This window comes from Diachasma alloeum, unplaced genomic scaffold (assembly GCF_001412515.2).
Source record: "Diachasma alloeum isolate Michigan unplaced genomic scaffold, Dall2.0 Dall_scaffold_01467, whole genome shotgun sequence".
Classification (NCBI taxonomy): domain Eukaryota; kingdom Metazoa; phylum Arthropoda; class Insecta; order Hymenoptera; family Braconidae; genus Diachasma; species Diachasma alloeum.
The window spans coordinates 7,643-34,822 of record NW_021681564.1 but is presented as its reverse complement, the minus strand read 5'-3'; the positions used below and the strand labels follow the sequence as shown (position 1 = coordinate 34,822).

The window sequence follows — 27,180 nt, the reverse complement described above, 5'->3', positions numbered from 1 at the left end:
ATTGTTTTATTTTCAATATTATTGAAAAAAACTCGACTTTTCCATGAATTTTCACGATTTTTCATTGAAAAAGAAGATAGGAAAATATATTTAATAAAAAATGAGCTGATTGAATGTACTAGAATCATTCAATTAATTCGGGAGATGGAATTAATGGCGAAAAAAATCGGGAACTTTTTCTTTAATATTCTTTATTTTATTTAACAATTTAGAGCCTAAATTTTACATTTTTTCATTCAATTCTATTCATAATACGGATTTCATAGTTTTCCACCAGTACAGCAGTATCTATGGGTGCCCCCACCTAAAGGAGATGAGGGGAAGATGAAATCGACCGGAACGCCACGCCGCGGCGCCCGAGAGACCTTGTCCCCTGTTTTCTGGCTTTAGAATCCCTCCCTATATCATACCTTAGGGACATCAAGATGCCGAGGATCCTCGAGAGACTCCGAGACAGCTTTGGTGCCCTCGGGTGAGCCTCGGGATTCTGCAAGTTGCAAGGAGGGCGCCAGCTCTCGGATAGCGTTGGGAAGGAAGTGATGCAGAGGCCTGACTGATAAGAAATGCACGTGGAGAAGGAGAAAACATGACAAGAATGGAATCATCGGAACGCTGCGGTTCTAAAGGGACAATTGAATCCCTGGAATAATTATGTGATGGCACATTTCAATTAATGTTCACGCGCTTGTAGAAATTTGGTTTCGTCTGAGGTTTCTGAAAAAATGAAAGAAAAAAGCAATCACCACTGCATAACTATAATCCTTATTTACTTCGCTGAAATTAAAAAAATATCAGATTTCCAGTTCAGTTGTTGTTGCCGGCTAACGACGGTCAATCAACTACCATTTGTTTTATGTCATTATCGTGATCACCAAGTTAGCATGGAAAAATTGGGTTCATCAGATATATCATTGAATATCAAGGATCAGATTCTGGGATGTGGCGAAGGGGGGCATTGAAGAGTCACATTGCCAGAGATCTGATTGACAGATCGTATTGACAGAGATCTGAGAATTGTTGAATCAACACGAGAGTTCTTTTAGAGGAAAATACCAAGAGACATTTTTCTGTGGAAATTAACTTCACCTACAGAAAACGTTCTCAGACATTATAACATAAATAGAACCCTCTATTTATGTTATGTTAGTGTTTTTATCTCTAAATAGTTGGGATAGATATATCTCGCAGAGTAATTTTTTATTCGGATAATTTATCAAGAAGTAAAAAATTGAACTGTCATGTTTCTTCACTTTGATATAAGAATTCAAAATTCAATGTGGAGTTGGAAGCATGAGCGTAAATACTCGACATAATAGGATGTTAGGGTAATTCAGTGCAATATTAGATGGGTCGGAAGAAATGAGAGAAATCATCAACTGACGAAACGAAGAAATAGGTGCAGCGCGAGCAGAAGAACAGGCCGCAGAAGCACAAGCTATACCAACAGAGGAGGCAGCAGAACGAGCTGACCAAGCTGGCGGAGAAGCAGAGCGCGCCTGGTCGAGGAGTCGATTTTTATCAAGAAAGCTATCGTTTATCTCATACAAAATAAGAACATGAATTATTTCTAATTATAATCAAAGTGTAATTATAATCAAAGTGAAATACAACTTTATACAACTTGCACGTGAAATTGAAAAATATGTCTCGCAACGACAACGCTTCCAGCCTTCAGCGTTCACAACGATCGCTTGGACCTATTGTGCAAGTTGATAGTTTCGTTATGTCACCGACAGGAGTCTAGCTTAATCATGAAGAATGTGGAAACATCGGTCTACGGCTCGTCCTGCGACAGTATTGGTATATAATTGGTGTCACAGCGTTCACAACGGTCGCTTGGACCTATTGTGAACGCTGTGACACCAATTATATACCAATACTGTCGCAGGACGAGCCGTAGACCGATGTTTCCACATTCTTCATGATTAAGCTAGACTCCTGTCGGTGACATAACGAAACTATCAACAGCTCTCAAAATAAGGTTAAAAAAGGGGGGGTTTGTAACAATTTAAAAGCAGCGTACTTTTTCACATCGCTTTCTTCACAGGTTGAAAAAGTGAACTTTTTTTTTAACTACTCGAAAATACCCCCAAAGAGATCCACTTTATCCTCGAAAAGTATGTTAGGGATGAATCCCTGGGTCCTGGTATTGGGAAATAAATCTCCCTATAGTGGATGGATACGGGAATCCGGTATTTTACCTGGTGGGAAAAGAGATGTTTATTTATTTAAACTAACTCATAATTATCCAGACGGGATAATTATGCAGAAATTACAAAGATGATACAAAATAAGTATTAAGCTTGATTTACGTTGACGATTGAACTCCCGAATATTCGTGAGTTCAGCTTATATAGTAATTACTCGTGTCACGTTAACGATACTGGTAAACAGTGTTGCACATGAACGCTGATTTAGTAAAACAATGAGTGAAGTAAATTGAACTCAATTCATTGTTGTACTTCTTCATTTTTGTAAATAAATTATTTCTTAATATATTGCCATTATTTTGGGGCATAGCAAGTAATAGAAAAAAACTGGATTTTTTCACGCACGTATGTCAAAAAGAAATATTTTGGTGCTGGATAAATTAAAATCGGTCGATTAAAAGGCAAGTTATGTGGAACAAAACGAAAAACAGGACATTCCAACCTGCGGGTAGATTGCTACCCGAGGTGAAGCCGAGGGCGGTACACACGCGGGTTTTGATATCCTGTTTTCCTTCCTAGGTGCACATACTATTTGTCGTCATAAGTACACGGTAAAATTCTATTTTTCTTCGTAAATGCAGAGAAGAAAGTGGGTTATATCAGAAATCCTAGGGAGCAAATAAGCCACTTTCCTTCCTTTATTTGGGGAGAGAACTCAAACTTTCCGTGCAGATGTGACGATATAGTATATTTCTAATCTAGGGAGGCAAAATAGAACAGTTGGTATAAGTGCAAAGTCAGATTTTCTCTGAACGTTAATGTGTACTAATCTTTCATACGTGTTTTACAAACGTTCCTAAAAAAAATCAAGCGATAATTCTTTATGCCCCTAAATCCTGTAAAAAGTCCTTGTCCACTTTCGAGAGAGTAAGGGTCGTCGGTTAAACGATTCGGCTTGGAATACCTCACATATGACTAATGCCAAATGGATCATGAATTATAATTTAGTGGGTTGTGACGAGTATCACGCAATCTTTAATTAGTCATTACGTCAAATAATTATTAACCTACCCTATGGTTTTCTGATAGTTTTTCTTCTTGAAATCCAAGTCTATAATTATCATCAGGCATTGTTCACATCCAACGACTCTTCATGATATCGTTCTAGGAATTTAGTAGTTTACAAGTGCTTGATAAAACTAACTGTGCATTAAATACTTTGAAAAAACCCAATGAATCTATCGAACTTCCAAATATAAAATGAATTTCTGCAGTCGACTCAAGGAAATCATTCATTTTCGAAAATTCATTACCCAGATAAATCGTAAATCTTCGGAGAGAACAGAAACAAATTCAGCAATTGATTTCGATGAGGAAATAAAATATCCCCGGATAACAATGAAAATCATCGGAATTTGGCCCTTCGCATATCGCGGGAAACAGACTATCCATTGTATTACCGTACCTGTTCTAACTTTGTTAGTTCTCCTGACAACGAAATCATACACCATAGAATGGAGAAATGATGGAACCTATCAGTTATTGATCACCATTTTTATCGAATTAGTTACTGTTAAAGTCTTCATATGCAAAATTTTCGAACAAGATATTCAAGAAATATTTGCATTCATGGAAGATGATTGGAATCGTTCAAAATATTTCACGATTGAGAGAAAGAATATCATGGCGAATAATGCTAAACAATCACAAATCATTTCAAAAGTGTTGGGAATTTTAGTTGCTGCTGGAACTACTTGTAAGTGTCGAAGTCCTAAAATTTCAACTTCTTTCCCGAAATGATCTTCCAATCCGTTCATATGTCATCTTTTGTGAAACCTTTCCAGCTGCAGTAAATCTTCCTTGGGTAGCATCACATATCCTGCAGGAATCAGTGCAATTTTACGCTGATATTTGGTATCCTTTCACCATATCTCCCATTTCTGGACTCATAATGATTCTGGAATTTTTAACGATACTGTACACTTCTATGGCTTTCTTATGTCTCGAAACATACTTCATTATTGTGGCTAAACATTGTTGCGCGCAATTGAAAATCCTCAGTAGTACTATTGAACAGTACAATGGACGTATTTTGCATAATATTCCTACAGAGCAGTACGATTGCGCATGCACTGAATGTATTGTGATGAGACACGTCGAAATAATAGAGTAAGTTCTGTTATGCATAACTTGCATTCTTAATTGCTAATATTTATTTGAGGATATTCAATCTGCAGATTTTTCAAATCAATCAAAAAGTTGTTCCACCCTCTTATATCGACTAACTTGGTATTAGGCCAAATGTATATCCTTGCAGCGGTAGTTACGTCCTTCAAGGTAAAATCGACTGGAGTGCGCAGTCCAATTAGCCACCTTCTTGATTTTTCTCACACACGACATCAGGGAGGTACAAACGCCTAGCGTAAGATTTGTACCTCTCTTTTGGCTATGGGTTAATTCTCTAGTGGCCGTTTTGGTGATTTTTAAGAAGTTAGCTCATTTTGCGGAACCAACCAACCAACGGAACACTACCATTTTGTATAGTGTTAGAAACTCTTTTATACTAGAGCTTTTGGACTCCATTAAGCGTGCCATAATTGGGCTGCTCACCCTATCAACTACCAAATCAACTCGGATTTGGAAGAATTTTCAAATTAACAATTGATTTCAGCAAAGTGGATCTGGAAGTACTTTTTTTCTCATCATCTGTTGGATGTCTGGTTCTCTATCAATTCTAACAAAACTCCTTTATTGTAACATCGGTGAAGAGCTGAGACAAGAGGTATTACTATCGAATCTCGATTCATGATTGGATGAGTGTGTGTTCGCATGAGAAGGACCGACTTTGTCGATATGGAATTATTAGATATTATTCATAACATCCGGACATTTTAAGCTCCAAATGACCCTTATAGTATCCAAAATTGCGTCGCTACAGAAGATACAAAAATCAATTCAATACTGGTGTAATGTGTTTCGTGTAAAAATCAAAATAATGCTAAAAGAATTGAAAAATTCATGGGAAAAACATCAAAGCATGCGGATCATTGAGATATTTTATAATTTTTAGACGTCGGCCCCATAAAGAAAATGATGAAATTTGAATGACTTGTAACCCCTCTACTTATCAGACCGAGGTTATCTCGACCTCAATCACGCAAATTTTCATATCTCTCAAAGAAAATAATGGACCATTGAAAAAATAATGCGCATGGCAAAATATGGAACCTTCTTTTGAGCAACCAAATAGTCTTTCCAACTCATTCTGGGACCTGAATTCATCCTTTGTTCTTTTTTTAATTTCTCTGAACGACAAGACCTCCATTAATACTCAGTTTAGGAGATAAGAGTGCTTTATTTTTTCTCCTCCGCTCTCGTAACCCAGCGATCTCTTTTGAATATTTTCTTTTTAGGCCTCCTTCAATCCTCTCATTAAATGCACGCCTAGGCGGAGATTTTTTTTATACAAGTTCCGAATTTCAATTTCAACCATATATGGTTGTGACTGAACGTGTAAAATGTTTGTCTGCGACCCCGGGGTTATCCGGTGAAAATCTCTCGTTTTTTTTTAAAGAAAAATGCCCTTTCTGTTGAAATCAATATTAATCGATATTAATTGGTTCAGATGCGATATTTTTCAAAATGGGGAGAAAGGAAAATAGTAGTCGAAATTTCAGATGTTTGTCCAATCTTTAGCACTTAGTATGTGACGTCAAATTAACTATCACATGAAAATACAAGCAGAAAACAGTGCCTATCAGACAAAAGACATGGGACCGCAATTGTACGAGTCATTAGCGCGTTTTCTCTTATTCCTACCAATTCCATTTATAATTACTTTCTGAATGTTTTCGTGGCAAGTCAATTTTATAAATGACAAATAATAAATTCTATTGAACTTTCGTAATTTATTTGACAGATATAATCATTATCACATTCGTTCAATTTGTCCAATTTGTTTGTTGAAAAAATGTTGTAGAGTGAATTCGTTTTCAAGATATTGAGAACTAACTACCAAAATATGAAAATTGTGAAACACCACGCCCTGCAACTGGGCGATTAACAAAATTAAAAGTTCAACTGGTTTGTTGGTCGCTCGCGTCGATAGCTGCCATCGCGGGTGGGTTGAAGTGGGTTACTCCCATTACTAATCGAACTAATAACTTTCCGACCAATTCCCATTTTTCTGCTTATGTCATTAGGCCTGATAAACTGCGATTCTAACCTCGCTTCGCTCGATTAGATCACGGTTTTTGGGCCCAATAACATAAAATATTGTATGCCACATGGCGATAAAAGTATTATCTGACGAATGTGATTATTAGGGCCGGGCAGTTCCGTTTTGGTTTTGCTTAATCTGAAGTTATCAGTTTGACATGTCAAAAAATCGATACCACGTGTGAATGTAGCCTGTAAAATGGTAAACATTGGTTAGAAAACAAAAAGATGCAATGGAATTGTTCTAAAAAGTTCATTACGTAAATGTAATGGATTTATCAAGTTGAATTAAGGATGCCAAGTGGGTCAAGTGCACAACTAAATTGATCATTTTTTTCAAAAACCTTGCATAATAAATTGTGTTGACTTGATTAATTCATCTCGCCAATTTATATTCAAATTGAGTTGGGATGTAATACATGTAAAATTTTCTTTTTATTTTTTCGACCAAAAAATATTTGTTTTATTGACTAAATGGTGATATCCGGTGGGAATCGTGGCAACATCGCTGCTATCAGCTGATGGTAGAGGCGCGAGGGTTTGTTGATATTTGAACGTGTGTTGGAGATTATACATGCCTGTGAACAAACCATGGCCTCAGACAAAAATAAAAATTTATTGCGTAACAAAAGGGGACAGTTTATCTCCCAAAAATGTAAAATTCGTGAAAGTAAGTCTCGAGAGGGTGTAAAAAATCATCATGAGCAACAAAAATTACTGAAAGAAAGTGCAAAAAAATCAGAAGCAAGAAAACTGAAGGAAGAATCGAAGGAAGAACCTTTCATTTTCCACGGACGGCGTGTAGTAAAACTTGATACGCTAGGTGATAATGAAAACACCGTCATTTGCTTAATCACCCATCCCTCACCCCCAGACTCCAATATTCCTTTATTCTCTTCACTACTCATTAATATATCCAGATTCAATCTAATGATTTTTTTAAGAGGGAAATGTCGAGAAACACATTTTGTTGGACATTTAATTAGCCATAACAAGATCCATTGAAATGATTTCCCGAGATGAGTAGATCCTGAGACCAATGTTCTTTCGCACAATTCGTTTGAAATTCAATTATAAACACCATTCGAGTCTCATAAGAGCCAATGCTGGATCTTCAAATTTTGTTTATTTAAATTCTCAATAATTAATACCGGCTGAAAGGTCAAGATTGTCATCTAAATTTTTTAAGTATTTCTCGCTATTACAGGAAAAAAATTGAATTTCTGTTGATTTATTAAACATTTTCACTTGGCACCCTTAAGTAATTCTGATGTTCTTACTGGTGTCCTTAGTGAGTTCATGTCCATAGAATTCGTACGTGCTTTCTAGGTAGGATGTGCTTAGTAAAAATGAGGTTGGGGAAATACCTCAGAATATACAGAGTGATCCAGTTAAAACAGCGCACCTGAATACCTCCTAAAAAAGGGTTAAATGGAAAAATGTTTCACATGAAAGTTGGAGGGTTTCGAAGGGGACATTCGATATGAGCTTTATTTTGAGCTTGCAAGCTCATGCTTGCAAGCTGCAAGCACAAGGTGCACTTTTTTAAATGGCAACCACATTTTTCATTCCTATGAAACTTGTTCCTCTTAACGAGATGTTTTCAGATACCTCATCATTTATGTCGATTCCTTCGATTCCACTCCAAAAATACCATAAAAACAAGTTCCGAGGCCAAATTGGAAATTTTCGTTTTTTGACGTGAGCTAGGAACGCAAATCATTGTTAGAATGTAAAAGCACAAATTGCAGACTTTCTCGGCGTTATCCAGGATGCACCACGTGGAGGTGAAGTTTGATACGCATCCCTTGCGCAAAAAAAAAAAAAAGAAAAGCGCGGACAGCTTCAAATACACCGAGAACTAAGACATTTCAAAGCAGATGTTCAATGTTTCCACCATTAACTGCCAGACCCAACTCGATTCGACGTCGGAAGTTCTGTACGACATTTGGGAGAACAAGTGGAGTTATACTGACAATCGCTTCCCGAATTCGTCTCTGCATATCGCCTGGAGTCCGTTCTAATAACTATCCTTGAATGACCTGAAAACTGTTTATTGTTAACATTCGGGTACAGCTTGTTGATCAACAAATGGAAAAACTAATCTGTCAGATCTCAAGCTGTGTGAAAAGTCTAAACTTCCAATTTGCCCTCGGGGCTTGTTTTTCTGGTATTTTTGGAGTGAAATCGAAGGAGTTGACATAAATGACGAGGTGTCTGAAAACATCTCGTTAAGAGGAACAAGTTTCATGTAGGTAAAAAATATGGTTGCCATTTGAAAAAGTACACTTTGTGCTTGCAGCTTGCAAGCATGAGCTTGCAAGCTCAAAATATAACTCATATCGGATGTCCCCCTCGAAACCCTCCAACTTTCATATGAAACATTTTTCCATCTAACCCTTTTTTTAGGAGTTATTCAGGTGCGCTGTTTTAACTGAGTCACTTTATATATTAGTGGACCCTCTTGCTGCCAATATTCCTATGTGACTTGTGCGTGTCCTTACAGAGTTATCCCCAGCCAGTCTATTATGGGACCTTCTTGATACCGGTATTTACTTCGGGGTTTCTAGTGTCACCAGGTTCTTTCTACATGATCCCATGAGGTTTTCTCAGAGAAAATTATGCGCGCTCTGATAGGGTTGACTCAGTGAAAACCAAGTTGATGAAGTGCAATGGATTTCATTGATGAATTGAGGCAGTCTCTTGGGAGATCATCTCGATCTCTGTGGTCCCGTTGATGTTCTTAATATTCCTAGATAGTTTGCACAGATATCTGGTTTTATTTTCCAACTATTTTCTCCAACTCCTTCAGTAGAAACGTTGGCAAATAAATTCAGAGAAAGACTAAATGCCATCTCATTGACCGTGGAAAGATTCTGTCAAGAGCAAAAACTCAATGTTGAATGAAATCATTTATTCAATTTATTTTTTCATTTAGGTAAATTGGGATTTCTTGTCTTTCAACAAGAAAGAGGTGTCGTCTCCAAATCCTGAAGAGTAAATTTCGTCCCTTGAAAAATAATGATTCCCTGTTTCTTACTAGTTTTTCAACTTTTCATGTTGAGAAATTGTAAGAAGAGTTTCCACGATATAAATTTCTTTTTATTTTTTGTTTTATCGTGGAAATTTGATTATTTATTTCTGCATTTGGAGAGAAGACAATAAAAAAAAACTCGTAATCGTCCTATAGGGATCCTCCGTCTCCTCAGTTCGTGTGGTATTGGTTGACCCTGAAGAGTAAGTTTCCTTTGTGAAAAAAATCCTTTTCTCTCAAATATTCATCTTTTCACCACATTCTGTAATTTTTTAATGTTGAAAAAGCGGCGAAGCAGTCTTGACGAGGACCAAGTGGCTTCTCATCACTCGAAATCCGCTATTAAGAGGGGAGAAAAAAATTTTTGAGTAATTTTTCTATAATTTTTTATTTTGATCAATGCCCGAGGCAAGCATTGTTTTCATTCAAGGAAGCATGAGGTAATATCCTTGTCAAGAAAAACTGTTTCTTCCAGGTGCAGAGCCTATGACAAAACTGAGGAAACGATACAGCTGTCTATAGACCTTTGGACACTATTACAATTTTTTTTCCCCTTGAGTTTCCAATAAAACGATTTTTTATTCAATATACAGAGAAGAGGAGTTAATTCTTCAATAATCAGTGCCTAAAGCTCTGATGCAGTTGGAGAAACTGTTACCCATTTGTTTTTCTATCAAGTTTCGCCCTGGAAAATTTTTATCGGTCAGAAGAAGATATTTCTCTTGTGATACTCAGTATTGAAACCTCTGGAACAGCAAAGGGAACGTTTCAGCTATTCGTTGAACTTCAGAAACTGGTTTAAAGAGATAATTTTAAAGCAATAATTTTTATGAAAGTAAAATAATAAGAATAACTAGAAAAATCATCGTAACTTTTTTACAAATCAAATGTTCAAATACTGCTGAATATCATTAAGACCTGAATGTCGTAAAAACTTCCAACGCATGACTCTCGAGAAAATGAAACACATATGAGACTTCCTTTCAATAAATTAGTGAAAAAAAGGGAGCAATAAGTGCCTTTGTCAGTAGAATAATAATGGATTTCTAGAATACTTTCCTACCCTGTTGAAAATGATTCTTCACGTATTTTTGGAATTTGTAAATTCTTCTTTACTAATTGTTTTTTTACCAGTTACATTTTGAAAATATCATCAATGAGCTCCGAGCAGATAATGCGAGTTTCTTCAAGAACTATTCTGCCCTTCGTGCACTCCTTCTGCCAACTTTTTTTTTCCATTCAGAGATATAATCGTCTCCAGTAGCTTCCCGAGATCCATATTGTCTGCCAAGATGCCTCCAGCTAGTGTGCCTTCTCCATATCATCCAAACGTCGCTACGCTCATTCTGGCTTCCTCGTTGAGGATTTTGCCCATGTTTTGGTGGTCTTTTGATTTTGGAAGAGGGGGGTGGGGAGGTCATTTCTTGATGCTCCTATTAGTTCTCCTGGCATTTTCTGCTTTTTTCTTGACTTTTCATTAACTTTGGACGCCTCGAATGATCACCATTGAGACTTTGGTGATCTGAGTCATCGTTTGAGTCGTAAAAAGTTCCTGGTAAGTCGGAGATCATTTCTGTAGTTGATTCGCTACTGTCAAAGTCGGGCCTGCCATTCCCTCAAGCTTGTTGGAGCATGTATGGTCCGGGGATAAAGGTTTGTTAGAGGCAAATGCCTGAGATTTTACTTTCTTCGAGTAGCTCTTCATGAAGCTCTTCCAGCTTTGCTTTTATTTCAATGACCGTCGGGAGCAAACGTTCATAAAGAACTGAGTAGAATTTCGAGTATTGAATATGAAAAATGAGGAATACTGGATGAAGGTCAGGAAATGCCTTCTTAAATTCGAATTGAAGAGAACCAGAGCATTGAACAAAAACCAGAAAGCACCATGCCTGGCTGGTAATTATTAGATAGAAAATTCTTCTCCCCTCTTCTAATTATTAGATAGAAAATTCAACGACATACGATGCAAAAAACCACCAGGACATGAAGATTGACCAAATTCAATTAACACTCCATTGGTCGCGCGATGGGCGTCGTGCCGCGTTTTTTTTCCATTTTTTTAATGACACTGCAGTCAAGCCTCAGAAAAATTTGAAAAAATTTGACATCTCATTTTGAAGTGTCTAGAAGCCCTATCAATGAAAATTTCCACCGAAAATAAGATGGACAGTAAGATTTTGAAATTTTTATGCCGACACTCCGGGCGATGTACCTTGTATAAGGCAAATTTTCTGAAAAACATGCCAACTTTGAGCTTGAATATATAATTGAAGGTAACACTGAGGATTAAAAATTTCACGGAACTTATTCAAGTATACGATCTAGATCACTGCTGATTTTTTCATATTTTTCCTAGATCTTTCAAATTTATCACTCTACCGATTTAACATGGTACGGCGCGGCGCTCTACGCACGACCGACGTCGTTCGTAACTTTGGTGCGACCAACGGAGTGTTAATCAAATTCTATAAAAATCAGGAATTAGAATGAGAGTCTGCTGACTATATCATTATAAAAACCTCCGAAACGTCTAGAACCGAAGCATAGTTCTCCACAGAACCAGCCTTCACATACGTAAGAATCAAAAACTCGACCCCAACGACCACTATCCGTCCGAAGTAACTGTCGAAGGAAATTCAGTTTGAATATTAATGTCTATAATTTTTATTTTTCACTCCATTTCTTTCATTTTGAGATACCGAAGACTCTGAAACGCTCCTCTCCGATAACCTTCATAAACTCTCCGTCGGAAATGGCAAACATCTTATTAAGAGAATCATAGAGATTCCTCTCTTTGATGACGTTCCAGATCTTCTTGACTACTTCAAATCGAGTCATTTGTTTCACACCATCTATTGCAGCTAGTTCTGGTGACAAAGTGAAGAGTCGTTTACCACGCTTACGCTTGCCAGCTACTTGCTCTCCTCTATCCGATGATTCTCCAAATTCATCCCAATCATCATCGCTCTCATTGTCGCTGTCGCAGTCACTTTCATCATCTTCACTGGTACTTCCTCCGGTGTCCACAGATTTTTCTTTACGTCTGATGGCTACTTTTTTTGGATGAGCTCGCTTTGCTGGCTTCTCTTCTTCCTTCTCATCTTCTTCTGAGCTCTCTTTATCTTGGTCTTCAAAATAATAGTCCATGTCAAGATCCTCTTCCTCCATTTTATCTCCAAAGATATCAATATCTATCTTCCCTTCAGTGTGTTGATGGCTAATATTTAGGGTTCGACAGATTATTCTCACGATGACGTGGTTTAGTTGCTAGACAACTGCTTGACTAAATGTGATGTTCCAAATTTATGGGTATTTAAAAAAACACTTTTAATTATCAGGAAGCAGGTATTTCAAGGGACTAGATTTTTGGTGGAGTAAGGTAATGATTGCCAAGCTTTCTATTAGATTTTTCAAAATATTTCCATATGGATTTCAACTCATTTCATTGCAGGTATTGAATGATTTTATATTGTTACTTTGTAGGTATTCGTACTGGCGCCATAATTAATTTAATGATGCTGATTGAATACAGAACAGTTATTCTGGGGCTTTTTGATGCTTCAGAGCCTTGTCCTCCAGTGCAAACTGGGATCTAACTTTTTCTTTCTATATTTCTTGGCTACACAGAAATTCCAAACTGGGCTGAACTTTGGATAAAATATTTCGAAAGCTCTACGGACCATTCTCTTTTGATGGCCATTACCATCAAACATTTTTTCCCGCATGTTTTCTTAAGAATTGAATTTTCAATTAAAAAATTATCTTTCACAGAGATCACAACGAAGCTTATATATCTGAGTATATCGACTATATATTCGAGTATATCGACTTATATCCCACCGCGGTCTCCCTTCAATGCTGGAATACTAAAATTTTCTGACTGTTTTAGAATATCAGGTCTGAAGCTTCTTTGCATTATCAATTGAATCTTCCTCAGGGGTTGGACCCATTGAATCCCATCATCGTCCATCTCGCCGAGTCTTTATGAATATTCGTCTGTGTGTATGTCCGTCTTGTACATGTCCGGTAATATGTATGTCCAGTTGTGAGGATGTCCGGTTATCTATAGGGTATGGAGAATAGAGGCCCCTCTATAGTTTCCATGCTATAGGGGAGAATGTACCTATACCGCTCAGCAGGTAATACCGCTCATGCGACTCACTCACCGCTCACTCCGCTCAGTGATTTCCATTGAAGTTATGGGAAATGGTATGAATCTTTTTATTTGCTGATGACAGCTTTCGTGTGCTGAAGGTTCTAGGGATCTACCTCCCAACTTTTCTTTGCGTCACTTACATATGACCCCCTTATGACCCTCCATGCCCCTCATACGACCTTCGTATGGCCCCCATAGAACCTTTACATGACCGCCATGGAAACCTTACATGACCCTTATAGGAGCCTCATATGGCCCCCATATGATGCCCATATGACCCTTTCACAATTCCTATATGACCCTTATACGACCCTCATACAAGCCCTATGGAGCCTCATATGACCTCCGTACGACTGACATTTCCCCTTAGGTGAGCCTGGTTTTGTGTACTCCCGTCTCTATGGATGTTCGTTTGTGTTGATGTTTGGTTGGGTGTATATCTGGTCATCGCTTTCGCATAACGCATTTATTATTTGAATATGTTTGAGGGTGACCACTCCACCCTTCAGAATAAATTCACCTCTCCGGTTGGGCTTAGAGAATGTTGCGAATCGAAATTCCATATTTCCGATCATATTCGATTTTCTTGGCAATAGAAAATATATGTAAGTCCACGTGAAAAGGGCCCACTTTGTCGCATCTAGTTTCCGAGATATTCACGTTTTTCTCTCGACATCTCCCATTTAAACCAATGTTAAATTGTTTTTTCGATCGTCTATACTGACGTCAATTTTCATTCTATCGGGTTGATTTTGGGCTCAAAATGTGAGAAATCTGATCAAGATTATCGGAGCATACATAACTCCAATACCGTCAAAGTGAGCCCTTTTCATGTGGACGCCCACATATGTTATTCCTCAACATGTTACCCATGTTCTCACATTCACCATAAAATTTTAAGAATGAAAAATCGATTGAAATATATGAATATAACCACACCATAAGAAATATCTGACCCCTAAAGGTGAATTCAGCTGCGAAATAATAAATAGTAACAACTCAAATTCGACATTCTCGTTGATTGCGCAAAACTCCCAGGAACATTTGTCTCTCTCTTGTGACTGGAAAAATCTTCAACATCAATTGTCCTTTGATATTTTTCATTGAAAATACTCTAATAATTCGATATTCAATAGAATGTGAAAAATCGACTTATTATTCCACAGAAAACAAATTCAAATGTTTCAAAAGAATACTATTGATGTCATAAATCGATCGTGTTTGGATTTATCAAGAAATTTCTTGAAATTATCACCAGTTTCCTTCATTCTTATATAATATTTTGTGAATTAACAATGTTTTCCATAGAATTTTGCAATCCTCTCCATCATATTTTGATGAACGTCAATGATTCTCTTTTTCTTCACTCCGATTTTTGCCGCAGAGTAACTGAATAAGTGCTTTCATAGTTCCAGTGAGTTACTGCCGGCGACGAAATCCATCCAACATTTGACTAACTCGTCGCATGAATAGACGATGCGATACCTTCCCATTCGTGTGTTGAAGGATATATACTAGATAGATAGTAAATAATAATGTAACGTTAACAGGATTTAACGTCTGTCGAGGGTGAGAAATTCAATATTCAACCTTCTACGGCCTTCAAAATAGTCGGGGGAATTGGTTTCCGGCCACATCCTTGACCAGTTGCAGTCATTGTCAGAAGTTGTTGCCGTCCGACTAGTGCGACGAGAAGCTCCCGCATCAACGCAGAGGAATCCCCGCCATAGTCCTCAATGAGACTATTGAGTTTGGAGAGATTGATTCTGACACTACTGCCAGGCATCAATTCAACCTGTATATGGACAAATGACTATTTATAATACGAATCTACCAACGGTATCATGAAGCAATACCATTTCGTTGTTGCTGGAGGGTTCTAGCTCGTTGACAGCGGCTTCAGAATGCGCCGATCCATTTTGAGGGGTACAGGCATTGTGCTGGGAAGGTGGATGAGTTATCTCACCATTATTGGTATGAGTCACTGGCAGAACAACAACTCTCTCACGTCGATCCGCTACCAGAGGGGTCACATTCACCGTTCTTTGAGAAGAAGAGATAGGGCGTTGTGGAGTGATTGAATGACGGACGGTGTTTTGCACTTGAAATCCCAATTTCGGAAGGTTTAAATCGACAACATGCTCGCATTTATTCCCAACAGTGAGTGTATTGTCGGGTGATGGAAGAGGTAAAATAATCTGAGTACAACAGCTCTCTCACTTCGATCCGCTACCAAAGGGGTCACATTCACCGTTCTTTAAGAAGAAGAGATAGGGCGTTGTGGAGTGATTGAATGACGGACGGTATTTTGCACTTGAAATCCCAATTTCGGAAGGTTTAAATCGACAACATGCTCGCATTTATTCCCAACAGTGAGTGTATTGTCGGGTGATGGAAGAGGTAAAACAATCTGAGCGTTCGTCGAAGCAACTAGATCCGAAATGATGTTCATTGTTGACACGTCGCCCTGTTTAGATATCTCACAGGCTCAAGCACTTGTTCCATCAGATGCGGCAGTAGAAAGATCGATGATGAGTGTCTCGATATTGCGTGGTCGTACGTATGGGAGGAAATTATTCTCATGTCCTTCACTTTTGACGTGTTGCTCGGGTTCATCCACAACTTGAAAAAATTAATTCTTAACTAAAAGTGGTGTTCGATTTTTTCCGGTGCCGAAGAGTCGGAGATCTGGTTTCGCGAAGCGATTGAGTAGAGACATGGTACCTTGGTCCATGCAAACCGAGGGTGACTCACTGGCCTGACGGCTTTCAAAATGAGCCACCGATTCTGAACGTGGTCTAATCGAGCTCAAGTTTAGAGGAATTGCTGGCACGTAAACCTCATCAGGTTCCCCCCTGGTTTCAGTATGGGCTCCGTCTGTTGTGGTCATTGAAAGGTCCATGATGGATGGAAAATTGACGCATGATGAAACGTGTAGACGCAATTCATCCTCAAGTCCATTCATTTTTGCGTTCTGTTTTTTCATTTTCATTCGAAGAATTTCCAAAGGGTCATCATGGTCAGTGAGTGGGTAACTTTCATCAGCAACATGAACATCTTTCTTCATGGGAACCGAATGCTTCTCCAGATCCTTGAAAGAAGCAGCAGCATCCTCAGGGGCCTCTATTTCTCTGTCTTCTCTGGCTACACGGAGAGAAAACTTGAGTGAAAATGAAATGAAAAGTTCGGTATAAATTACCGAACGTAAGGTAATGGTGAGACGAAATGCAATTCGGTTGGAACGTACTGTTTTTGAAGTGAATTTTCAGGGAGAATCGCGTAAAAATTGACTTTATGTGGGAAAAATTACGACTCGTGTCACGTAATTTTTCCCGAACACTCTGCTGTAAACATTTACCCAAAAGAGTTGTGAGTTCCCCCCCCCCCCCTTCCGAGCCCCTTTGTTGTTTGCTTTCTCATGAAAATTCCAGAAATTTTATTTCTCCAGTGGAAATTCTGTTAACATAGAATAAAATTCCTGAGAAAAATAGTGGCGTTTCTCGGCTTCATTACATTTTCCATCAGATCTCAAATAATAATTTTCTGATTACGTGATTTTTCACGTAATTCATACCAAATTTTTTCTCTGTGTGAAAATCAAGCAAATGAAAGATGAACTAATCAAAATAGGATATATCCCATTGCTTATTTGTGATGTCGATGGTTCAGTCAGACTGGTGGATTCTGTTGGACCACAAGTATCGTTCCTAGCGTGTGTTTCACTACCGTTCCCATTCTCTTCATCTGGTTGTTCTGAATTAAGTCCAGCTTGGGGTGGACTGGAGATAGGCGGAATCGCGCATGAGGAATTTTCTGCTACAGGTGTCGAGGGAGAGCCAGATGAGTCCTTTTCCAATACCTCACCATCGTCCAAGACCGTTAAACCACTGAGCCATTCTTTGTCATCTGTACAATGAGAACTCAGCCATTAAAAAACTGTGTTAACAGCACATTCATCTTGCGAGAGAGGGGATGCAAAATGAAAATTCCGCAGACTTATTTCATAATTGGGAAAATTTTCAACGATGAAAAAAACTTATACTGAGTCACCAAATGAATTGATTCAAGCAATGTCACTCACCGTGTCTTTTTATCACATTCGCAACGTACCATCTCCCATTCAACTTGGCCTTGACTTTATCTAGACGATCATGTGGTTTGATGTCACTTTTTGACGAGATAACTTCTGTTCTTTTCGCATTACGGCCCGTAACGATAACGAAACTGAACATATTGCTCTCGACCGCACTAGTAATAATTTATTTCAAAGTATTTTTCAGAGTTAATGAATATCGTTAAGGACGACCAGGGTGAAATTTAAATATCTTCGGTTGATGAAAATAACTATCGAGCGAATTTCGATATATCATGGAGTAACTAAAATTGATTTTTCAGAATTTTTCAAGATTTTTAAACCGCTTATTTTTAGTAGGGAAAAAAAATAAAATTGAAAAAACACGTTTTTTTATTGATCAAAAATCAGGGGATTGAGATAATGATCTGAAATTTTGCACAAAATTATCTTTTTTGGTCATAAATATATCAACAAAATGGCGCCTTGAAATTCGCTAGGGGCAGATTCACCATGCTTATCTGGCTAGAACCTTTCTTCCCACTTTTTCGTTTGCAAAGGATTATCAAAATAAACGACATGTGATTCTTTTACTCTCTCTCATTCATCCATTCTGCTATTTCATCATCGACTCATATAACTGATTCATTGCAATACGTTCATTGGAAGGTCTACCAGCATTTCGATGTTGAATTGCAAATAAAGCTTGTTGTGTTGGTGTTAGTTTATCCCACTTCTTAAAAAGGGAGGAATTCATTACTCTTTTCATTTCTTGGATTTTTTCAAATTTCTCGTCTTGTGTTGCTTCAGATTTTTATTTTGGCTCTTCAAATCCTTAACTGTTCTCTCCAATTTGTCAACGTATGCTTGAATTTCTGGTGACATTTCCATTTCGTCGATGATGATTTCTAGGAGAGTTTTTCTGGCTTGTCTGGCTTTTTTAGAAGGCTGCAATACAGACGGCTCATCATTTCCCTTTTCAGGGGCCAACAGAGTAGAATTCGGCGCTGTCTCGACGTTTCGTGTACTCTCTCCATGAGGATCACCAGAGGCCAATGAAAGAGAGTTTGGCACCGTTTCGGAGCTCTCTACCCATTCTCTAAGAGAAAGCTGTACAGAAGCTCCTGGTGCCGATGGGAGGGAATATTGGGTTGACTCATGTCCGAGGATTTTGGGATCATGACATTGGTCATCCAAGGAATCTCCAACATTCAAACCCATCATCACTTCTTGAAGCAGATCTCTGCGTTTCGTTCATTTCACTTCAGTCATATTCTGAGTTGATAAACCGTTGTTGTGCTTTCTCTTCTGTTTACCTGAAGTTCCATCTGTTGAATCGATGGAATGACTCCGTTTGAAATGATCGGAACAAACACAAAAATTTGCTGTTAGTTTTTGGGATTTCCAGTGAAGTGCATCTCATTTCGTCTCTCAGCAACCTTGTCTTCCATCTTTTCCTTGGGGCAGGATCAAAATTCGCTGGAATCGTAGATGTGCAGCCTGGTACGATGCATTTTCTACATTCATTTCTTCCTGACGGCATTGCACTCGAATAAACTCTACGACGGTAGGAGTTTTAAATAAATTCACTAATTTTCTTTGTTTCCTGTTAATAAACTGAACCCAGCAATAATTTTTAAAAAAATGTACATACGCATGTGCAGTGTTCGAGGCGACTTCAATCGGGCATTCCCAGAATTAAATCTAATCCTCATTTTTTAGGGTTGAGTTAAGACCCCCTGAGGACCCCTATAATTGTAAGGGCCATCAACTTTATAGAGTTTCTAATGCATGTTTATGAGGTTACTCCGAGCTACCTGGACTTTGCCCATCCCTGATCTAAGATCGTCCCAAATTTATAAACTTATAATTGGAAGGGCTACAAAATTTTATAACACTTCACTAACAAGTTTATGGCAGGGGCTCCGATCACCTGGACTTTGCCCATCTCTGTGCTACAGTATTGAATCGGCAAGTAGCTGCAGATTTTGAGGCCAAATAGGGGATTGAAACGCTGTACATATAGATAGGGGATGAGATCTTTTGTAGCTCTCTTTCGAGAATAGTGCACAGACTTGTAAGAGGTCTCATATTCGGACTCGGGTAGTGGGTGTTAAATAAAATCTTGCTTGAAAATATGTTGTAACGCCCTGGTAAAACAGTCCGATTACACGATTCGACAAAAAAAACCCTTGGTATTTGCCCGCAGGATGGACTCAAGTGCACTTTATAAATTTTGATATGTAGATTCAGGATCTGGCCTTGTTTTGTCTCTAACACGTCTAGTTTTTGAAAAAATAAATATTTAAGTTGTCGAAATGGTCGAAAATGCATATCTCTGACATTTAATAATCTGGTGATCAGGAAAAGTTATAATCCAGCAAAAATTGAGAAAAAAATACAAAATCTAATGAACAAATTGGTGTTTCGGGATTTTCATTTGAATGGATGGAAACGGAATAAAAAAAATGTAATGAAAATGAATTTTCGGTACTTTTTAGGGTTATTGAGTGTTTTTTATTTTGTTCGATGTAGTTATGGACTGCCATAATGAATTAGGTTAAATACTTGCTCATGGAACCAATACAAATATTGCAGAATATTAGATTAGGTTTTCATCCCCCTAGTCAAAAATACAGCTCATGTAGAGCGCTTGGAAATGGAGAAAATTTCATTCAACTTCACCCTGGCGATCCAAAGTGATTGACGAATAAAAATCCCTCATGTACTTTCTCTCCAATTGCAATGAATTTGATTTTCATGTTACTTAACGTTCAATCTTTTCTGAAATTAAATAAAACTTATTTATTTTATAATTGAAACGCTCCTGTATTTTTAACTAGGAGGATGAAAACCTAATCTAATATTCTGCAATATTTGTATTGGTTCCATGAGCAAGTATTTTGAAACCTAATTTATTATGACATTCGATAACTACATCGAACAAAATAAAAAACACTCAATAACCCTAAAAAGTACCGAAAATTCATTTTCATTACATTTTTTTAATTCCGTTTCCATCCATTCAAATGAAAATCCCGAAACACCAATTTGTTCATTAGATTTTGTATTTTTTTCTCAATTTTTGCTGGATTATAACTTTTCCTGATCACCAGATTATTAAATGTCAAAGATGTGCATTTTCGGCCATTTCGGCAACTTAAATATTTATTTTTTCAAAAACTAGATGTGTTGGAGACAAAACAAGGCCAGATCCTGAATCTACATATCAAAATCTATAAAGTGCACTTGATTCCATCGTGCGGGCAAATACCAAGGGTTTTTTTGTCGAACCGTGTTATTTCCGACTGGGTGATAAAAAATGAATCGGCGTTAATGATGTTTCTGTCTTTACCCGTTAAATTTCGATTGGCTGGTAGGTAGAGTTTAAAGTTTGAGAAAATTATGAGAAATAACAGGATCAAGGGTATGTGGCTGTTATTGCCCGACTACTTTCCAAAAAAGTGGTTGATGAATCTCATATTGCTCATATAAATCTTTAATATTTATTGCTCATTTAAATATTTATATGCGTAATATGAGATCTATCAACCACTTTTTTGNCAGCAAAAATTGAGAAAAAAATACAAAATCTAATGAACAAATTGGTGTTTCGGGATTTTCATTTGAATGGATGAAAACGGAATGAAAAAAATGTAATGAAAATGAATTTTCGGTACTTTTTAGGGTTATTGAGTGTTTTTTATTTTGTTCGATGTAGTTATGGAATGTCATAATGAATGAGGTTAAATACTTGCTCATGGAATCAATACAAATATTGCAGAATATTAGATTAGGTTTTCATCCCCCTAGTCAAAAATACAGCTCATGTAGAGCGCTTGGAAATGGAGAAAATTTCATTCAACTTCACCCTGGCGATCCAAAGTGATTGACGAATAAAAATCCCTCATGTACTTTCTCTCCAATTGCAATGAATTTGATTTTCATGTTACTTAACGTTCAATCTTTTCTGAAATTAAATAAAACTTATTTATTTTATAATTGAAACGCTCCTGTATTTTTAACTAGGAGGATGAAAACCTAATCTAATATTCTGCAATATTTGTATTGATTCCATGAGCAAGTATTTTGCTTTAACCTAATTTATTATGACATTCGATAACTACATCGAACAAAATAAAAAACTCAATAACCCTAAAAAGTACCGAAAATTCATTTTCATTACATTTTTTTAATTCCGTTTCCATCCATTCAAATGAAAATCCCGAGACACCAGTTTGTTCATTAGATTTTGTATTTTTTTCTCAATTTTTGCTGGATTATAACTTTTCCTGATCACCAGATTATTAAATGTCAAAGACGTGCCATTTTCGGCCATTTTGGCAACTTAAATATTTATTTTTTCAAAAACTAGATGTGTTGGAGACAAAACAAGGCCAGATCCTGAATCTACATATCAAAATCTATAAAGTGCACTTGATTCCATCGTGCGGGCAAATACCAAGGGTTTTTTTGTCGAACCGTGTTATTTCCGACTGGGTGATAAAAAATGAATCGGCGTTAATGATGTTTCTGTCTTTACCCGTTAAATTTCGATTGGCTGGTAGGTAGAGTTTAAAGTTTGAGAAAATTATGAGAAATAACAGGATCAAGGGTATGTGGCTGTTATTGCCCGACTACTTTCCAAAAAAGTGGTTGATGAATCTCATATTGCTCATATAAATCTTTAATATTTATTGCTCATTTAAATATTTATATGCGTAATATGAGATCTATCAACCACTTTTTTGGAAAGTAATCGGACGATAACGGCCACATACCCTTGATCCTATTAATTCTCATAATTTTCTCAAACTCCAAACTCTACCTACCAGCCAATCGGAATTTAACGGGCAAAGACAGAAACATCATTAACGCCGATTCATTTTGTATCACCCAGTCGGGAATAGTCGGACTGTTTTACCAGGGCATTTACGAGAGTAATCGGGGCAACGATATCCCCATGAACACGTGACACAGGGGTTAATCTTTAAACAAGTATTTTTAAATGAATAGTTTATACTTTCAGAAATTTTGCAATGCTTTTAGCAATAAACGAATCCCCTAAACAACCCCCATCGGTAAAATATCAGCGCCAGGGGTCTCACGGGACTACTATGTGTGAAAAGTATGATAAACTGAACTCCAAATTATTCTAATAGTTTACCAAATAACTTTCATGCCGCAGCGAAAGCTTAATTTTTAGAAAATCCCAACGGAGCGGTATTGAATGAATCAATATGCGTTCACAATAAAACCTTATACCGTGACCTTGACGACCGACGCCAAGGAGAGTCTAATCCCCATTAAATTAATTAATGGATCATCCCAGCGATCACATGAACTGGCAACCAGAATAGTTCCCTGACAGCTCGTCACAATTGATCAACTGTCATACCTCATGATCGTTCAGAATAAAAAATATGGAATACCCCACGGAGATTGGCTCTTTTCTCTACGTTATTGTCTGCTATTGAAAATTGGGAGAAAATTCCACCTCGATGGATGTCTGGAAGACTGCTCTTTGTCAGGAAGACTGCTCTTTGTCAGGAAGACTGCTCTTGATTTTCTACCATTTCCGGTGGACTCGAGATGGGTTTCACAATCACTTGCACTTTCCTTTTCCTTTTTATGTGTAAATGTATTCTCTCCGAAATGGTTACTTTGATAGCGAATACAGAAGTGTTCTTTGACCAGCCGGCACGATCACGTTGGTTCAAAAGAGTGAGTGATCGCCTCCGCGCTGTATGGCGCCACTCACCTTATGGCGAACTGCTTTACCTCGCGAAGCGGGGGTATGTACATAAGGCGCGAGAAAAATGCGCAATTTCTCGTCCGTCGCACATAAGGCATAAACAGTTAACTAACTACTATGAGAGGTAATACGACGGGGTCGCACCACGTCACAACGGACAAGTCCCAGAATTTTTCTAGATTTCATGAGAAAGGTATTTTGAAAAACGATATGGAAAATTATGAGTTTCCAGGAAAACGCTATTGATTGGGCCTCATGTTTGCTAATTACACCATCGCTGCAAGTGACGTGCAATTCGAACGTCAGGATAATCGCTGAAGAATGGAAAAAGTGTAGATGACACACTAGAGCTGAGAGAGCGAAAATACTCCGCAGGTTTATCAACTCGGAATAACCATAGAAATAATCCGTCTATCAGTGCCATGATTCTCATAGATTTTAATATTGATTCAATAATTGAAAAAACGTTCAATGAAAATATGACGACACTCGTATCTGATGGGGCCAAATCACTCAACCTCACTGTGGTATCCGGTGAAGGATAGAAGGCTTTTGTAAGTTATAACACTCGGAATTAGTGTATATATCGAATTGAATTTATTCACAGCGAAAGTAACTTTGATTTACATCATGAGAACTGGAACGAGAGTGAGCTCCTGCGACAACGGTATTAGATCATCCGATCGAGGATGTCCGAATTATTATGAATCGTCGCAAAGATGTCTTGCGACAAAGACAGCGATCTATCGGCGACACGTGTCGCGGTACGAAATTCGGTTGCTAAGCCGAGCGCGAAAACAATACATTGAAATAGTGTGAAATGAATATAAAAATAGCTTCGCTACAATACTCCCTTTCTGCGGCGATATATAGGATAACTATATACAATATTTACAAGAGTATACGCGTTAAACGGTACTGAAAATGGTATGCGCGACTGTAAAGAAGAATGAATTTTAGTATCGAATGAATTTGTTGCGTTTTCTTGATGATAATGGAGTTGAGTCCAACGATAATTTTGCGTCAGTCGATGGAGCCCAAGATCCTGATGTGTGTTTAGGCCTTCCTGGTTCTGGTGATGGTAATGATGAGAAGCCGGTGAGCTGGTTCTCGTGGGCTCGACAATGTCTTAGCGGAGAGGCGTCAGTGAGTCAACGTATTGTCTCAAGCTGCCATCGGAGCAGATGAATGGCAGAGGTTACTTTCCTCTCTCCCTCGCCGTGAGATGAGGTGCGTTGCTGCGTCTTCGCGTTAAAGAGTGTGAACAGCAGCAGTCCTCGGTTTGATGAGATGAACAGTAGAGATTACTTTCCTCTCTCCCTCGCCGTGATATGAGGTGCGTTACTGCGTCTTCGCATTGAAGAGTGTGAGCAGCGGCAGTTCTCGGTTTGATGAGATGAATATCTATGTTGAATGTCGCTGCGAACCTAGCGGATGAAGATCTCTGATCCTGTAAGCCCGAGTGGCCGTGATGTGGATGCGATGAGACTGCGGGTGAGGATGATGGATCCTGTTGCCCCCTGCCGCGCGTGCGGTGTCTACTGCCGCTATGTATTGCCTCGTACCAGCGGAATGATGAATCCTGGTGGTAGAGGTGAATGTTGTTGTGATGTGTTTTGAACATATTTGGAACCCGATAGCACTAGACGATTTTAATAACGATGAAAATAGAATTATTATTGGCGATTGAAAGCTAAAAATATTTACACATGTGATTGCGCCCGTAAATTCTAAAATGTAAGCCTCGAGACGCGAAAATTTCTGTACCAGAGCGTCAGCGGCTGGATCAGCAACTGGAGAACGGCAGTGATGCTTGTGCCACCATCTTGTCCAGAGTAGAATCTGCTTGCGTTGCCAGGATGGGTTGTGTGTCGGGCGGCAAGTGTGACAGCCATTTTGTTTTTAAAATTTCTCTGGAATATTGTGTATACACGAGATTTTATACATCGTAAAAATTGAGAGGGCTTACGATCACCGAGAATCTCCAGGAACTGTTGTAGTCTGGCCTCCTGGGAAGCGGTGAGTCTCTGAACGAGGGTATCCCGTAATTCCTTGTATGAGGTCTCAGATGTGGATGCAGGATGATTTGCTAGACCTCGACTGAGGAAACGGTGCCGAGATGAACGGCAGCCATGTGGAATTTGCTCAGTTCTTCAGCGATGCCGGCAAGGTGAAATTCCCCTTCGAGCTGAGCAAGAGAGTTCGGGACGCTCAGCGAAAAATGATGAGTTGTGATCAACGACTGAGTTGCGTCAGCTTCCTTACACATGTTTTCGATATTTCACTAATAATGTTCGAAAGTGCACTAATCACGGCAATAATTGTTCGTGATGATTTTCATGGTGCAGCACAACGTCTATGGGTGCTCACAGCAATGCACCAAGATGCACGAAAAAAAATCACGAGCGGTAACAAAAGCGCGCGAAACGATAGGAACGCTGACAAGCACTATGCCAAAACCCAACGCTTCTCGAACGATCCACGAAAATCCACGCGACACGCGAATCACTTTAATTTTAACGGAAAACGATTGCACTTGTTAACACGTTAATGCGGCAATTTTATTTGTCACGTTGAAGTATTCACGTCGGGGTCACCACTTGTGGGATTCGGTGAAGGATAGAAGGGTTTTGTAAGTTATAACACTCGGAATTAGTGTATATATCGAATTGAATTTATTCACAGCGAAAGTAACTTTAGTTTACACCATGAGAGCTGGAAAGAGAGTGAGCTCCCGCGACAACGGTATTAGATCATCCGATCGAGGATGTCCGAATTATTGCGAATCGTCGCGAGGATGTCTTGCGACAAGGATAGCGATATATATCGGCGACACGTGTCACGGTACGAAATTCGGTTGCTAAGCCGAGCTCGAAAACAATACATTGAAATGGTGTGAAATAAATATAAAAGTAACTTCGCTACACTAACAAAAAATTAATATTCAAGAGATGTTCAAATGCTCACTGAAATCATTACTCGTAAATAGAAAATTTTCGTGTTCAGGGAAATTACTTAGCGCTCGATAATAATTAAACTTCTCTTTCGTTCCTTCCTTTCCGGAAAAATACACACGACCCACCTTAAATATGGGTGGCGGCGACAAAAACGTGAATATCTCAGAAACTAGAATCGACAAAGTGAGCCTTGTTCATACGCATGTCTACAATTAATGAAAATATCTTTCCTGGCACAGAGTCTCAATGTAGGTGACGCTGTATTCAATTGTCAATGGCATGAGTTAGAGGGAATTGACGCTAAATCGAGCTTGATGACAATGATTGTTTCTCAAAGTATGCCTATGGTGATAATGGCCGGTGGAATTTTTCCAGTGTCACACGAATTATTTAAAGATGTGAGGGATATCGCTATGACATGGTTTGTGCGAAATTAGATAAATTAATGAGTATACTTTTCAAATTTCAGTGTGTCTTCTCAGTGCTTTCGGTATTCTCACTCTTCCGAACCATCTACCAGAAGAATAATCGCTCATCGGCAATTGAAACTTAAATAGAAAAATGATGAATGAATCATGATTCAGAATTGGATGTGAATAACAAGGACTATTTTGTGAACTCAAACAGAGTAAAAAATTTAATTCCTAAATGACCAAAGTATGATTCCATTCAATGAGATCATTATTAGCTTCTTGAGAATGGAAGTTATGGCAATCAACCCAAAAACCAATTTTGGATTTTTCATCAAACATTGGCATTTCATGGTCTCTGGACTCATTTTCTGTTATTCTCAGAATCATATCGGTAAGTGTGTGTTTTTTCCAGGGTTTTGGAAAAA

General features: G+C 38.2%; 1 protein-coding gene across 1 annotated transcript; it reads left to right on the top strand.

Moving 5' to 3' along the window:
- Window positions 1-425: 425 nt before the first annotated feature.
- On the top strand, window positions 426-26,895 carry LOC107046523. The gene is made up of 7 exons (XM_015269144.1): window positions 426-472; window positions 3,425-3,906; window positions 3,995-4,319; window positions 4,388-4,487; window positions 4,822-4,932; window positions 26,582-26,740; window positions 26,812-26,895. Exons 1-7 carry the CDS (start codon window positions 426-428, stop codon window positions 26,893-26,895), a joined length of 1,308 nt encoding a protein of 435 aa, XP_015124630.1.
- The last annotated feature ends 285 nt before the right edge of the window (window positions 26,896-27,180 follow it).